General features: G+C 33.3%; 4 protein-coding genes and 1 pseudogene across 11 annotated transcripts in view; 2 read left to right on the top strand and 3 right to left on the bottom strand.

Moving 5' to 3' along the window:
• The window catches only part of Lim1 (LIM homeobox 1), a 43563-nt gene extending 35371 nt beyond the window's left edge, over nt 1–8192 (bottom strand). Inside the window, exons 1-2 of one of the 4 annotated variants that reach the window (XM_083047339.1) lie at nt 5397–5591; nt 4823–5209 (exon numbers count right to left, since the gene is read on the bottom strand). The gene's annotated coding sequence lies outside the window, so the exon portion shown is untranslated. Of the gene's footprint in view, nt 1–4822; nt 5592–8095 lie in introns of those variants that run through there. The other 3 variants (XM_083047340.1, XM_083047341.1, XM_083047338.1) reach the window with 3 other exon arrangements.
• On the top strand, nt 86–2209 carry LOC145940849 (uncharacterized; annotated as a pseudogene). Its single transcript, XR_014426082.1, has 2 exons — nt 86–887; nt 2012–2209. The product of XR_014426082.1 is annotated as an uncharacterized LOC145940849 (transcript).
• Nucleotides 8096–9176, bottom strand: LOC145941288 (mitochondrial fission process protein 1). The gene is made up of 4 exons (XM_083047351.1): nt 9123–9176; nt 8845–9009; nt 8505–8632; nt 8096–8430 (listed from the first exon to the last, which is right to left on the bottom strand). The coding sequence occupies exons 2-4, from the start codon at nt 8900–8902 to the stop codon at nt 8116–8118; spliced, it is 501 nt and encodes a 166-aa protein (XP_082903477.1). The 5' UTR covers nt 8903–9009; nt 9123–9176; the 3' UTR covers nt 8096–8115.
• A 72-nt stretch (nt 9177–9248) lies between these two features.
• Pig-l (phosphatidylinositol glycan anchor biosynthesis class L) lies at nt 9249–11228 on the top strand. 2 transcript variants are annotated; one of them, XM_083047350.1, is made up of 6 exons: nt 9249–9727; nt 9848–9929; nt 10160–10356; nt 10424–10554; nt 10641–10813; nt 11121–11228. In XM_083047350.1, the coding sequence occupies exons 1-5, from the start codon at nt 9412–9414 to the stop codon at nt 10779–10781; spliced, it is 867 nt and encodes a 288-aa protein (XP_082903476.1). In that variant the 5' UTR covers nt 9249–9411; the 3' UTR covers nt 10782–10813; nt 11121–11228. The 2 variants fall into 2 exon arrangements, with proteins under 2 accessions (XP_082903476.1, XP_082903475.1); XM_083047349.1 differs by lacking the exon at nt 11121–11228 and having other exon boundaries at nt 10641–10927.
• Nucleotides 11229–11259: 31 nt separating this feature from the next.
• On the bottom strand, nt 11260–15836 carry M6 (neuronal membrane glycoprotein M6). 3 transcript variants are annotated; one of them, XM_083047347.1, is made up of 6 exons: nt 15393–15836; nt 15041–15124; nt 13872–14008; nt 13606–13788; nt 13363–13513; nt 11260–13180 (listed from the first exon to the last, which is right to left on the bottom strand). In XM_083047347.1, exons 2-6 carry the CDS (start codon nt 15042–15044, stop codon nt 12867–12869), a joined length of 789 nt encoding a protein of 262 aa, XP_082903473.1. In that variant the 5' UTR covers nt 15045–15124; nt 15393–15836; the 3' UTR covers nt 11260–12866. The 3 variants fall into 3 exon arrangements, with proteins under 3 accessions (XP_082903473.1, XP_082903474.1, XP_082903471.1); XM_083047348.1 differs by having other exon boundaries at nt 15433–15836; XM_083047345.1 differs by lacking the exons at nt 15041–15124; nt 15393–15836 and adding an exon at nt 14269–14510.
• Between the last annotated feature and the right edge of the window lie 95 nt (nt 15837–15931).

Raw genomic sequence — 15931 nt, 5'->3', positions numbered from 1 at the left:
GGTCCAACGTTCTCTTCAGGATTGCTTCTTTCTTCAAGATATTTCAGTATAAAAAAAAAAAATGTCTCCGAACTTGATTCGCACGAGAAGCTCTTTTCTTTTACTTGACTTCACGATAAATCTCGTCTATCACGCCGGCGGGTTGATTCTGAAAATGAGAGAACAGCGATGTCGTGCCTACGCGTTAGTTTCGTGTACTCCCGGCGTGATCTCGGATGTTTGTCGTGGCAACTTCTGAACGGCACGCGAACCGCTGGCCAATGACGTTCTCTCTCTCTTTCTCTCTGTCTCGAGTGGGGACCAGAGATGCCGGTGCACGGCGCGATACGTCACGTCACGGCAGCGGTGAAGCGAACACGACGATGATGCGAGCACACTCGCCTCGAGTTCGTCAGCCAACTGGCTGCACCTGCGGCATCAGCAAGGGTCCCCTTCTCTTTCGAAGTTTGGTCCAGGACTCGCGCAAGCCGACGAGAACCAGCTACGCCCATTGGACACGACCATACGAGGTATACACAGTACGCCGAGATCGGATTGGTCGATGAGGCTAAAAACAGGCGTAGCCAAGCCAGGGCGCCGCCAGATATGGCCGTGGAATGGCTGCGGAATAACGTTTGCTTGTGGAGAGGCGCTTCTATCGTTGCTACTGCTGCTTCTGCCGCCGTTACTGCCGCTGGCTGGCTGGCTGGCTGGCTGGCTGCTGCTGCTGCTGCTGTTGTTGCTGGAAATAGGCTGGTGGTGCCGCCGCCACTGCCGCCTCCGCCACAACCGCCGCCGTCGCCGCCGACGCCACCACCGCAGCCGCCTGCTTCTCTTCATCTGACACGCTATCGATCCCACGGCGTCGCGGGAGACGAGAGAGACGACTACCTCGCGAAATGCCACAGGTTTCAGGGAATCTTTACCTTTTGCGCCCACTAAGTGTGTTTCACCCCTTCTTCTCTTCCTCGCTCACCACCTATCGCGGCGCCGTGCTGTTTCCACCTTGCTGTTCTATCAGCTCTTCTGCATCTACGTACTTCTCTGTCTTCATCTATATAGGTACCATTTATTGTCTTGCTCCATCAGACTCGATATCGTCCCTTCGCGCGCGCCTGCACGTATCTACTAATTCTCTTCTCCTATCGTCGCTGGTGATTTCCTTTTTCTTACATTTTCTGTATCCACTCTATCGGCCTATGTCGCTTTTTAGGTATCCTGTTTATCTCTTGCTAACGCAACGATGTCGTTCTTCATTTATGAGAAATGCGTATATTTTTCTTCGTTTTCTTGTCGTTGTCGATAACTCGATTTCATCACCTTTATTATCTTCCTTCCATCTTCTACATCAATTCCATTAATATTTCTTCATCTCTTTCTAGTAAACTTTCATCTTCTTTAATTATATTATATCATGTGTGTTTATTCGTTTTCCTACGTTTCTCGTCCTTTCATCTTCGTTTTATAGTTTATTTTTGTCCTCTTCTTTATTATTTCGTTCTTTTCTTTTATTATTCTGTGGAAAAAGAAGAAGAAAGAATGATAAAAGAATTACTTCTTCATCCTATTCTATCGATTTTATCTTTCATATCACACATATTATCTGATTCTTTCATCGTCATCTTCTCTTCCTTTTCTAGCTTGCCTCTTGTGTTTAGGTTTATTATTTATTTTCCTTTTCTTTTCATCTTCCTTCAAATATTTTCTTCTCTTCTCTGGTTTTTTCTTCTTTCATCCGTCATTGTGTCATCCTTTATTTCCTCCAATAATCGCATTTTCTTCATATATATTTTTTTCTTCCATTTACCTATTCCATCTTCTTCTAAATTTTATCTTCTATAAAAATTAAAATGTCTCCTATTATTTTTTATCTTTTATCATATTATTTATATTCGACGTTCCTCTGCCTTTTTCTTTCTGTTTCTCTTGCTATACGCATCAATACAAACGTGCAGAAATGTTTGGGCTCCTGAAAGCGTTATCGCAGAGTACGAATACGTAACTGACACGCGCTCCTTTCTATCGATTAAAGGACTCCACGTGCTATTAACCGAGTGGCCGAATGCTGTTGCTGCGACAGCCTCCTTTCACGGGACGAATCACGGAATCGATAGTCAAACTGTGAGTGAAAGTATTTATTTTCCCCAAAATTGTTAAATTTATTAATCAATTATTCAATAAAATTTTAAATACCATACTTTGTTAAGTAGATTACAACCTGTATATTTGTTTTATTTTCCTTTCAAATAAAAATTTGATTTTTGTTCTATTTACAAAGTTTAATTATCAAAATTTTTATTCATTATTATATACAGTCTTGATCAAAAGTATAAAGCAATTACAATAATTAATAGAATAATTAGTAGAATAGGAAATAAATATAGCACCCATTCTTAATTGCAATAATAATTAAACAAAATAGAGTTGTGAAATAAAAAACAATAGTTGTCAATATTGAAAATTCTTAAAATAAACATAAAATAAATATTAAAATTTTGACAAAACTATTGTTTTTTATTTTACAACTTTATTTTGTTTAATGTTATTGTAATTAAGACTGAGTGCTATATTTATTTTCTATTCTATTAATTTCGAGGCTAAACAATTTAATCATAAAAGAAGAAAGAAATTTTTAGCAAGATTTAAAAGTCAGATCATAAATGTTAAGTAAGGCATCACGAGATATATTCGTAATATAAAGCAGTATATCCTGAAAATATTTCATGTGAATCGGAGATAAGTCGGTGGATATAGTCTTCGCTTCCCTTGCGCGTTTCGTCTCCTCTTAATGAGGATCAGCGCGATTTAATGGGCTCTTTCGTACGATCATAGTTTATCATAATTAGTCGTAAAGAAGTGACTTCTATAAATTATATTGTTGCATTCGGTTAAGCTTATTACGAGGGTCGACAGACTATCGAGAAGTTAATTCAGATTATTATGTATATATAGGCGGCCGTAAAAAAAATCGCTCACCAATTGTTTAATTGGTGTCAATTCGTAACAGAGAGCAAATATCATCATTAATTATCATATTGTCATTTTTGTTCGACCGGAAACTACACTGAGAGAATTTTCTCTTGGAATTTACCTTGAAAATCATGGTAATCGTGGGACAATATGCGGTATGGAAAGAATTTTATGAGAATTTCTCTGATTAATATTTATCACAATAAAAATAATAATATAAATTAAGAAATATTTTAGTAATCTCAAACCAAGAGATACAGGTCCGAGAAATTAAAAATTTGATTTTCGTGCTTGGCTCTATTGGCCGAATTTAAGAATCACATTTAGTTAAAAATAATAATATCTATCACGATAAAATATAAAACATGTTTGATTAATTTTACTAAACTGCATAGTAAAATTAATCAAACATGTTTTATATTTTATTGTGATAGATATTATTATTTTTATTGTGATAAATATTAATCAAAGAAATTCTCATAAAATTCTTCCACGATTACTATGATTTTCATGGTAAATTCTAAGAGAAAATTCTCTCTGTGTAGTTATAATGTCGATCAAAATCAAAAATATGTAAATATCAAAAATATATTTATGATAAGTGTATCACGCTTGTGAGACAAGATCTAACAGATTTCAGAAATCTTAATGTTATAATCGATTTAATTTCATATAGTAACAGCAAATGATTGTGATTAGAGATCATATCATAATTAAAAACTCACTGTCCAAAGCTTTATTAAATAATTTTCCGAAAATTACGAAATTTATATAGAGCAGATTCAGTAATATTGCAGTAACGTTTCAAAAATAAATGTAAAAATATTAAATATTATATACTAATGCAACAACAACGCAATGTATTTATTTGCAATTTGTGATGAAACGTCTCTGCAATGTTTTTTTTTTTTTTTTTTTTTTGTACTGCACATGAAGATTCTTATGCAATTTTTCTATCATGTCAACATAAAGAGACAAGGGATTAATACAATTTAATAGGCGGACAATCAATATTCTCTCGAAAGAAAGAAAGACGATGGAAGAGTACAACGAATACATTTTCGAAAACGTGACCGTGGTCGCTTCTAGACACGACCATAACTGATTATTTATTGCGGGGATTATCGCGGGCTTCCGTCTATTCGACGATATTTACGATCGCCGTGTTCGCGAGAACGGACGAACGACTTCATTGCAATTGCACGCCCGGAGGGTATTATAGTTTAGTCGCGCGCGGCGCGGGTATTTATAGTAAGGGCTGCGTTATTAGCGCGGTTAAAACTTTACGGCTAGAACTGGCTACCTCATTTACGGCCGAGCGGCGCCCGTAATCGCGTAGTTAGAATTATACGATTACAGACCGATATATATATTATCGCCGATAATCGTTTTGAAATTCTTTAGGCGCGTGCCCCGCATAATTTCGCGCGAGCTTGGGAGAAAAAAAAATGCGAAAAAATAACAGAAAGGATTAATTAGTAATTATTCAACGCGCGCATTAAAAACTGAATGAGTAATTAATTCGATCGCACGTTGTGACTCGAAGGCACCTGCATTGATAATCGCGCTATTATCACAGGAATGCGCGCGACATATTTTCTCTCTCTTTTTCTGCTCTCTCTTCCCATATCTTTCAAAATATAAATTCAATATAAATGTGTATTATTTTTCCAGTACACTTCTTTAGTTACTGAATTTTGATAATGTACTTTGAATTATGGACAGTGAGAATAATCGAGAAAAATAGCTGTTTACATACATATGTAATTACCCATATAATAATAATATATTACGCATGTAATATTTATGCTTGATATACGACGTTCTTATTCAAAGACGTCAAACATGTTTACTATAAATGTGAAAGACTTACGTAATAAATTTTACTCGAGACTCGAAGATGTTTGGCGCAAACTGTTGCTTTATTGTTCTTCGACGCACTCGCGAAAACATAACGATCGTACGCGTACATTATCAAAATACCGCGATCGCGCTGTACTTCGCGCGGCGCGGTACAATGTCACTCGAGTTTTATTACATTTTGTAACGAGAAAAAGAAAAAAAACTACGACCGCACAAAATTACGACACCGTATAACGCCTGGCAATTAACGCGAACCTCTAATGGCGGAAGAAAAACGCGCGAAAATACGCGACTAACTTTACTCTGCTCGTCGCGACGCTCGTTGCTCCCCCAGCTGCACTTCGTACACTTTCCGCACTTTAAATGACGTACTATATATATTCGCCTTTAGACGGTTCTGTATATATCGTATTATCTCGTATTATAATACAAATGTATACGAATCAGAATTGAAGATACGAACATTTGAGAATATTACCATCGTTTCGCTAATTGCTCGCGCGATAGAATGTCGATCAAATCTCGTGAAAAAAAATATCATTCATTAATAGATAAAGATTCATAAAATATATGACGCGAAATACCTGCTTCCATAAAGCCTATCTTCACGATTTGTTTATCACAAGGAGTTAATTACGCGGTCTTATAAATATTAATCGTTCGTAGGATATAATTGCGTTCAATATTTTCTGCTATTCGCAATTGTATTTCGAGAGATAATGCGACACACAGAGCACCTCGCGCCACTACCTACCCGTACGAGTCTCGCCGCGCGAATGACAATGTGAAGGCCGCCGCATGTAAACAGCGCGCTTACGTCACAAAAATTTGGCGCGTGCGGTAATATTCGAAAGCGTCGCAAAGCGCTTCGTATTATTTCTCGAAATACAATCAGATATATACATATGTACTAGAAAAAAATGCCAGATTCTTTAAATTATTCTTTACTATTATTATATGAGCGATTATCAACTCGCGGATTTAATGCTATAACTTATATTATTGTAGATTTAATCCAATCATATCACATCTTTAAAGAATAAAAATTTAATTGAAGAATACATTATTATTAATAGATTATTAAATATTAATAAATATCATTATATTAATAGATTAATAAAATTCTATATATATGTACATAAATACATTTTTCTAATCAAAATAATAAATTTTATTCCTCAAATAATTTAATAACTTTTTCTGAAATAATTAATCAATATTATTTAAATTTTCTTATGTACTTTTGATTGGGAAAATATATTTATAGAATTTTATTAATCTATTAATAATATCTATTAATATTTATTAATCTATTAATAATAAATGTATTATTAAGTTAAATTTATATATATATATATATATATACGTATAGTGTAATGTAATTTATTTGTCAGGAAACAAAGATTTTAAAAAATTCGCGAAAGCATATTATAATATTTAAAGCATATTATAATAATATTTGAATAAAATCTATTCTGTAAAAGAGATTTTAAAATATTAAATATTACAAATATAAGATATATTTCTAAAATATTACGAATATAAGAAAATACAAAGAAATCTAAGAATTTCTAGAGATAATCCTTGATTCAATTTCAATTAGAATTTCAATTTCATAAAATGGGTATACACGCCAACTCTATATATTCTTAAATCGTTTATTTTTTATGGAAAATTCATGTTATCTTTGATCGAGAGTTGCACTTTAATGAAACACTTAGTCGGTCTCATTGATGTCTTAATGCGGAACTTGCTCGAATCATTATTAAACATATATATCGATTATAATCTCATTTATCATGAATGCGGATTTCAGATTTAGTCGCGATAGCAAGGAAAATGTATAGTAAGTACAAAAAGATAAGATCTCGCAATCAGCACTACTTGCGTATAATTATAAAGCCGCCACAACGTGATATCATTTTTTACATTATACATTTTCATGAATGTACCTATATCCCGCTGTTATTAACTGTTGAAAGCCGTGTAAAACCTTTCATCGTATCTAACTTGCGAAATTATTTTTATTTCACAAAACTATTCAAATTCCTTCAATATCACAATTTTTTTTTACTAATTTGTCAATTTTTTTATCAAAAGACACGCAAATTATTATATTTTAATATTTATAACTAATTTAGTAAAAAATATAGAAAGAGCATAATATGCATTAATATGCATTTTGTAAAAAATATTAATTCAAAAAGATATAAATATATTTGATATTAAATATATATATGTATATAACATATATAATATGTACATATTATATATACATATATATATATATATACATATATATATATACATATATATATATATATATATATATATATAATATATATTATGTCTGTATATATATTTAATATCAAATCATCAAATTATATTTATATCTCTTTTTGAATTAATATTGTTTACAAAATGCGTATTAATGCATATTATGCTCTTTCTATATTTTTTACTAAATTAGTTATAAATATTAAAATATATTATTAATTTGTGTGCCTTTTGATAAAAATATTGACAAATTAGTACAAAAAAAATTGAAATATTGATGGAATTTAAATAGTTCCGTTAAATAAATATATGAAATATATATGTATATAACAAAATATGATCATATAAATGTCAAAATAATAGTCAAAATAACAGTTCCAGGATATCCAGGGAATGTAGAATCAATAATTTTATTTAACAGCTTAACAAATGTAGCGCGAAAGCCAGCGCGCTGAAAATCTTAATGCACATACAGCTGTGTAATATGTGCATCGTAACAAAAATATTTAATATTTTTGCAATTAATAATAAAATATTCTAATAACATTGTTGTACTGTCTTAGAATATATTTGGCAGTAACATTTTACTATATCTATATCAAGAGGTCGCGAAAATTCAGACTAGCCTTATGTTTTTCTGGAATGATGTAATAGATTTTGTTTTTAACAAAGCTTCTTTGAAGCTTCTGTTAATAATACTTTTTCAAATTTTTTAAATTTAATCTTACACTTTTTTTTGTTTGCTAAAGTTTATTTCACATTATATAATTCTTTTATTTCATATATCATTATAAAAAATTTTAATCAATAATTTTAGTAAAACTTTCAGAAATTTGATCATTATCATATATCATCCTTCAATAATAAAGATTATAAAAAATTATAATTACATTTGTATATTGTTATTAAGGCCTTTTATCTTGTGTCAAAAATGAAACATTTCTCAATATATCCATTAAAATATTATTTTAAGCATGACCTCTCTCAGATTAATAATATACTATACCTTTAATTGACTACACTGCATTACTCGTGTTTTATTCCACATAGAGGTGCTTTTGGATGGTATCCTGTCCATTTTCTGTATGTAACATCCATTGCTCCTTCCACCGCGTGGTCTATGGGATGTATTATGAAAGGTATGGATACCAAACCAATAAGCGTTGAAATCCAAGGCTTTTTGAAAGCTGTTCTTGTACTTTTTCTTTGCGCAAACTGAACTGCTGCACAAATTCTATTTATGGTAAAACCAGGAACTATTATGGATGCAAATGTCTGCCATATCAAAGTATCTGATGTGGATAGTAGAACATTCTTAGTTCTTTGCGGAGTAGCATCTGCCTGTAATATAATTAATTATTAATTATTTTCATAATTATTGTTATTTATTTAAACTTTTGAAATCTATATCATACTTTGTAGACTTTTGCACCCTTATGCACTGTGTCCGCAAGAACATATCCACTTGACAATGCATAACTAAACCAAACAATAGATTTTGGTACTAGACTTCTAAATGCCTCTCCAACTTCATTCGCATAACCTAAAGAAAAAGAAAAAATTGTTAGTTTACAAACGTTTTTAAACAGAGCGTTTTTAAAATGTTTATATATTATCTAATTTCACTATAGTTATTGTTATATCATTACATTTTCTTACAAAGATCCAATTTATAGAACTTTAAAACACAAAATATAAGAAAAACATGAGAGAAAATTTTAATAAAATCGTCGCTTTAATCTACTTGTTGCTAACCTAAATATCTCACATATGTGTCCCGATATAGGTCTACCTCTTCCTGATTATTCATCATCCCGAAAATTTTCCAACTATTTTACTATTTTTCGCGCAATGACATAGCCTATGGCAGTTTGTCTCAATAATATCACGACGTTCAATACCAAAGCAATTTTCGATACACTGGCGTAGAAATATATATGATATACATATATCGATCAATAAAAATTGATATTTATACGAATATCTCTCCTTCTAGTAATAAATATTTAGAAATTCTTAAAAATATAACATACAATTTACATACAAGATCCAAGGGACGGTTCCGGTAAAAATTATAAATGAATGGATAGAATATAGCCGAAGATGGTTGGAGAAGTCGATAAATTTATCGACGAGTTTATCGATAAGTTGGTCGTAGTTCGATATAAGATATATACAAGAGCGACGTAACCTGAAAACTCGAGCGGTCCGCGACGATGGGAATACGGGTTCTCGTTTGCGGGTGATAGTTCTCCTCAGAGGACGAGCTACATGGCGGATCCGTGATAAATCGCGAATACGCGTCGACCATCGTCGACTAGAATGATGGCCGATCTAGAGTACGCCCGGCAGTATCTCAGCCTGCAGATCAACGAGGCGGTCTGCTGGTGGTGGTACTACATGAGGGAGATCTCGTGGCAGCTGCTGATCGCCCTGCTAGCGTATCTCTGCGTCTGTGTCTTCCTCTATACTATTCTGAAGAAAGTGGGCCATGCTGCCTGGCAATTACCTGGTCCACCTGGCAGGCTCCTCCTCGTCACCGCTCATCCGGACGACGAGGTGATGTTCTTCGGACCGATGGTCTACTGGCTAGCGCGCTCCAAGGCCAGCGAGATCTACCTGTTGTGCTTATCCATGGGTACATATCGTCGGCGGCCTATGTCGTCTAGGATCACAAATCACAAACGATGGTTTTGACAGGAATAATCAGACTAAATGTCAAGCAAATGTCTATTGATGTTTACCAGTGTGCTTGCAGGTGGAGACAAAAGAAGGATAGACGAGCTGTGGGACTGTACAAAGGTGTTGGGAATCCCAGAGGCTAATGTAACGATTATTATGTGAGTGCATTTCGTGCATCATCTGTAAACACACATACATTTAAAAATTATTTATGTATCTTGTCCAAAAGAATATAAAGTCTTTAATCTAATTGCATATTTAATGCTAAATATACTTGTTTAATTTTTGAATTTCAACAATTTTATTTAGCACTAAATATGCACGATGAAAATATAATAAAATTAAAATATCTATCTTGTGAATAATAGTTGAACAACTAAATGTGCAGGAGTAGCGAGTTATCAGATGATCAAAGTGTACAATGGCCAGTAGATACAGTTGCGGAAAGTATCTTACAATATATAGAAATGTACAAAATTAATGCTGTCGTCACATTCGATAAATGTGGAGTCAGTCGGCATAAAAATCACATCTCTTTGTACTTTGCAATCGCCACATTGTGCATAGAAAAAAAAGTACCTCCTTGTAAGTATTTACACTCAATTAATATACAAATATACTAAACTAATGTATAAATCCAATTCTATTCCAGATTGTAAACTGTATGTGTTAGAGTCTGTTAATATAATCCGGAAGTACATTCAACTCTTAGATTTACCTATCAGTCTACTCTCAGCCTCATATTGGTATCTGGTGACGTACGAACAGAAACGAATAATCAAAGTAAGTTTGAGCATTCTAATTTGTTGAAGAAAAATTATTAATTTTTTATCTCTTTATATAATATTTTTTCAACACTTTTTTTATAGAGTGCTATGGCTGCACACAAGTCCCAGTATGTCTGGTTTCGAAAATTGTACATGATCTTTTCACGATACACGTTTATCAATACCCTCCAAGAAGTCAGTGCCCTCGATCTAGAGCTGGACCTTCAGTTTGATGAGGATTGAACATTGCGCAAAGGAAGAATTGTACAAAATATGTAATTATAATGATCACTGTGTACATACTTTGTCTACCAGTAAATACTGTAAATTACATAAAATGAAAGTTACATACCAAAGCTACATACGATAATTTTAAAATCCAATATACTTTATAAGTGTGAAATATTTTTTTATTCATTAATAATGATAGAATATACAAAGTATTCTGAACGAAGTTAATTCTGAACAAGAAAACTGCACGTATATAGCTTTTTTGGCCTAACAATAGATTAGTTTATTTTTTGAGAAAAAAAAAACAATACATTCTATGTGCCATTTTAGCCTTACCTATTTTTTTTATAGATAATCCTTTGTAGTTCCAAAATGCAAAATTGTCATTTGATATGTACAATTTTATTCATCAGCTATGTAATGAAGGAATTTAAAATTACTGTAAATAAAGAATTACAACTTTAATTTAATTTGTGGAACACAAAGTTTCTTATCAGATAATTGTATGAATTTTACGAAAAAATCGATGTTATTTGAATGGAATGAAAAATTGAGCAAGTAATATATAACGAGTTAAACTTGTATACATTTTTAGTTGTCACAACAATAGTTATATAGACCATAGATTTTTTAAGCCAAAAATCTTATTTTTTGCCACAAATAATGTACATAGCAGAATTCAACTGTTCTAATAATTCAATTGTAGAATTTTTTTCAAAATTTGGAAAAAATATATTACTCTTTTCACAACAATTCAATATTATACATGTATGTAAGAAATAGTCTATGAATGTAGATATCTTTTATGTGCAATGTTATATTTTTTATAAAATTTAATTTTCATGAAAAACTGCTTAATATGAAAAACGAGCTCTCTTTTTGATTCCATATAATGTAATATACCTTAACAAGCATGTTGGAAAAATATTCAATGAAAATTTAATCAGCAATCATATTTAGAGCAAGTGCAATATATACAGTCATTGTTATTTTATAAATTTTCAATTGAAAAAGATTCTTTTACAACTCTTATTGTTAGTTATATTTCTAAGAGTGTTATTTTAAAAATATAACACAATAAGAATTATTAAAGAATCATATCTTTCTTATTATTCTTTTAATTTGAATTTTTCCAACACGCTTTAAATATCCGGAATGTAACGAAAATATATATGTTTATATGCTTAGTTGCCTACTGTGTAAATATATATATATATATATACGTATATAAAAAAAGAAATCTCCTTCGTAAAAAAAATCTCAATAATGAAGACAATAGGCGCGGTATACAGTCCGAGAATGACTAACCCTAAAACCGAAATATTAAAGTAATTTGAAATCGTGAATACTTTTCTGTAAGGGTGATATTATGTCATACGACAAGTTTGTAGCAACATAGCGATTAGCTATTGAATAAAGAACTTCTAGAGTTTTTATCTAAGAATTCTTTATCTGATAGTTTATCGAATACATCCAACAAACATTTTGCCATATAAATGTAATATCAGCTTAATACTTTGTGATACTATTAGACAAATTACACGAAGCGCATTTGTGCATACATATGAAACGAAATATAACGATACAATCGAAGAAAAAAAAATCTCTGCGCGCTGTAATCACATGTGTTTCAAACACATACGCCAAATTTCAAATATTTTTTCCTACGAGTACGAATTTACGAAATGATATCGTCGTACGCGTATAATTTACATACTAGATCGAAATTCGGCGAATGATTTCGATTTGAATCGAGCAATCCACGCTAAAGAGAAAAATATTACGTGCTACAAATTGGTACGTATTCTAATAAACATCTTTTTTTTATATAAAAAACAAAGTAAATATTTATATACGACAGTCGTAGATAAAATGGACGGCATAGAGTTGGTTCCCGCAAGATCCTCGGATCAGTAGACTACCGTAACGGTGACAAATACACCGCAATAAGCAGAATACCGAATTTAGGTACATAGAGAAGAGGAAGTGATACCTGGAAGAGATTTCCAATCGGGCATAAGGGTTTCTTACATGTCCTAGTGAACAATAAGCCCCTTATTATAAAGGATTCATGACGAAGATCTCGCGGGCCGTGTCCTAGAACCTATCTTGACTACGATGAGAACCCAGAGTACCCATTCCCGGTTGAGGAGAGTCCGGATCCATCGCGTCCTGCAGATATTGTAGTTCCTGCAGCTCTTGGAACTTCTCGTGATCTCGTATGTGCGCGTAATTAGCGGATAAGCACATCAGATAGTGCACTAGGCTTAGAATGACCAGTATGGACGCTACGGTCGCCAGGATGAACATCACCTCGGCCTTTTCTACAAAGTCCTTGCAGAATAGTTTGACTTCCTGAGGTCCGCACACTTGCATGTCCTGCACCCGTGTATTGTTTGGAAATAGGAAGCCTAAAATTGCGTGAAATTGCTTAGTATTTATCAATTCTGTAAAAATATCTATTATAAATACATATATTTGAATTTTTCCAATTTAATCTTGCAGTTTTTAAATAAAAGAAAAGAAATATATATAAACGTTCTATTGTAGTTCCAATTCATCTAGATTGATTAACATGTATAAAAAAACCTACTGAATTGGGTAAAATTAATGCACTCATCGAGAGACTGAACACGTGGATTGTTGCACAGGCCCCAGAATATAGTAAATATCAGCGTGGTGATAATAAGGAATGCAAATATCAGAAGCCAAGCTATTTGCAAGATATAAATGATAGTCATAAACTGAAAAAATAAAAATGTTTATATTAAAATAATATAATGGAAATATATAACTGCTACTTGCTGTCAAAGATTTTTATATTCTAGATACATACAACAGCACAAGAGATACGTCCACCCACTCTGGATCTCCAGGCTCGGTAGACTTTGTGCCTCGTAGCACCAGTTGCAAGACAACCAACGCACAAAATCATAAATCCTAAAGCTGCCATGCAAGCTCCAATCGATGCAAACACCAATTGCACTGCTTCCAACCATCCGAGACGCAGATGAAACACCTTAATCAATTTTGTAGCTTGAGATATATAGAATCTTTAAAACATTTCCAAAGCATATACTATGATAAATTAACAAAATTTACCTGGTCCATCATAAGAGAGCACAATGTCGCACCTCTATACATGGTACCACAAAAGATTCCAACTCCTAAGCAGCACATTATAGTTGCTATGAGAGTTGCGTACGGCACTCTGGCCATACAATCATTGCACACAGTCCCTAAACAAAGAAAGGAAGGAATTATCTATTTATATGTGTAATTGAAGTAAATTATAATAAAACTAAAAATATATGCACAATCTTTATAAATTGTATACATAAGTATATAAATTATGTATTGTGTGTTGAGACATCATTATAAAAATGCATCATAATGAAAAATAGTGCAAGTTTTGTTGAGTCTATATTTTTTACAGCAAAATACAATCGTATTTGTATTATCTAGTCTCACATTTGAATGGTATTTTCGAAAAACTTACTAAATGTTCGTTCGTTCGAATGAAGAGCGTGGAGACTACGCTCAGAAAATCTATCTATACTTGCATTACTCGCAAATTGTCTACGCAATGGTAAACTCTCTCTGGTCTGACGTAATTCATGCAATTTCACCATTTTAATATTATTATGCTAATCACAATAGGCGACCGAATAGAGATAAATAAAAAAACACGCGGTTAAACGCGAAGTTCGGTCAATGACTAAGCCAACCATCGATGACTAATCATTACTTATCTACAAGCTTGTAAGATAACACGCGATATGTACGTGTATAAGTATACGTGTACATACACCTATTAGTTCATTCATAAACTCGATAGCGTAAACGCGTCGTAAACCAACTTTCGCCTTGGAACGGAAATAATTGACGCGTGACGTTTATTATTGTTGATGTCCATAATTGCTTCACTGAACCAAAACGTCTTCTCCGAGGAAAATTCACCTCGGAGAGGACATTTTGCAACATAATTCTAATAAATTCTCCTTGAACAATTTTCGTTAAATCGATTATAATTTGCACTACGTCGAATTAGCAGTTTGTTTAACTGTTGTTAACGAGATTAATTAAGCCTCACTTAGTCTTAACAATGTTTACGACCGTATAGAACTGTGTTATTGTCAGTATGACGCCCATACATTCGCTCCTCGAATTCCACAATCGGTTTATAAGCAACCAACGAATTCATGTCAACTTATAAGGAGAAAGAAAAAAAAACGAAGGGAAAAAGAAGGAAATTTTCGCGACAAACTTACCCATACTCGCAGTTCGCGTCCAATTCTCTCTGTTTGAGGTTAGGAACGCTCGAGCGAAGAATGGGCAGCGCCCGTTCGTGGAATCTGCGGGATTACAGTTTCTCGTTAATTAATTATAACCGCGATAATTATCGCGTCCCTCGGCCGTGACAGGGAAGGACATCGCGATTTCTAAATAGCAGATTGTAAAAGGAGAAGAAAGAAAGAGAACTCGACTCTCAGAAACTAAAAGAATTAAAATTAATTGAGATTCGATGAATTTATTATGAAAGTTTAATTTCTATTTGGAAAAGTTATATATATACGTGACGTCACATATTTCGCTTGTTTACTATCTGTCAAAAACACCCACCCCTCGAAATAGCACCCCCTCCCCTGACGTAATCAACCACCTGTGTGCTTTCGAGGAGGTGGAACCTCTTCCACGGATAATTTCTCGCCAACCAAGATTTTATCGATCTTATCAGGCGCGCGCACAATGTCAGATTTCAGGATTTGCGGGAGAAAAACGGTGCGACGACTTCCACTTCCACGGGGTACCGACCAGAAAACGGCGTTCAATATGGCGTCACGTAACGCGTAATGATGAATGGGATCGTTGGCCTCGCGAGAGATTGTAGGGCGCGTCGTAGTAAACGTTCGTCAAAAACAATTCCCTTCAATGGAGTAGGTTGACGTTGACGGGAATGACCGACTATGACCTCGATTCAATTGAAATGTTACGGTGAACGGCATTGTAGAATCTTCAATCGATTTCGAGAAAGTTGCATAGTACAAAAATTTTTCCAATTCAATCTTCACAAGAATGTTAAAACTTTAAATATGTACAGATATGAGAAAAAGAATTATTAGAAAGATTTATATGGGAACACAGCCTCTCTCCGATGAAAG

Source organism: Prenolepis imparis, unplaced genomic scaffold (assembly GCF_030444845.1).
Source record: "Prenolepis imparis isolate NDT839.2.m4 unplaced genomic scaffold, iyPreImpa1.0 SCAF_9, whole genome shotgun sequence".
Lineage (NCBI taxonomy): Eukaryota > Metazoa > Arthropoda > Insecta > Hymenoptera > Formicidae > Prenolepis > Prenolepis imparis.
Note: the sequence above shows the minus strand (reverse complement) of the source record. Positions and strands in the feature narration are given on the sequence as shown.

Coding starts and splice junctions, on each gene's coding strand:
- LOC145941288 (XM_083047351.1), bottom strand. CDS start 8,902: ATGATGAATAATCAGGAAGAGGTAGACCTATATCGGGACACATATGTG. Junction 8,633..8,844: donor CACATATGTGAGATATTTAG/GTTAGCAACAAG, acceptor CTTTTTCTTTAG/GTTATGCGAATGAAGTTGGA. Junction 8,431..8,504: donor AGGGTGCAAAAGTCTACAAA/GTATGATATAGA, acceptor ATTATATTACAG/GCAGATGCTACTCCGCAAAG.
- Pig-l (XM_083047350.1), top strand. CDS start 9,412: ATGATGGCCGATCTAGAGTACGCCCGGCAGTATCTCAGCCTGCAGATC. Junction 9,930..10,159: donor GCTAATGTAACGATTATTAT/GTGAGTGCATTT, acceptor CTAAATGTGCAG/GAGTAGCGAGTTATCAGATG. Junction 10,555..10,640: donor AACAGAAACGAATAATCAAA/GTAAGTTTGAGC, acceptor CTTTTTTTATAG/AGTGCTATGGCTGCACACAA.
- M6 (XM_083047345.1), bottom strand. CDS start 14,401: ATGGTGAAATTGCATGAATTACGTCAGACCAGAGAGAGTTTACCATTG. Junction 13,789..13,871: donor GCTCTCTTATGATGGACCAG/GTAAATTTTGTT, acceptor AAATTGATTAAG/GTGTTTCATCTGCGTCTCGG. Junction 13,514..13,605: donor GACGTATCTCTTGTGCTGTT/GTATGTATCTAG, acceptor TTATTTTTTCAG/TTTATGACTATCATTTATAT.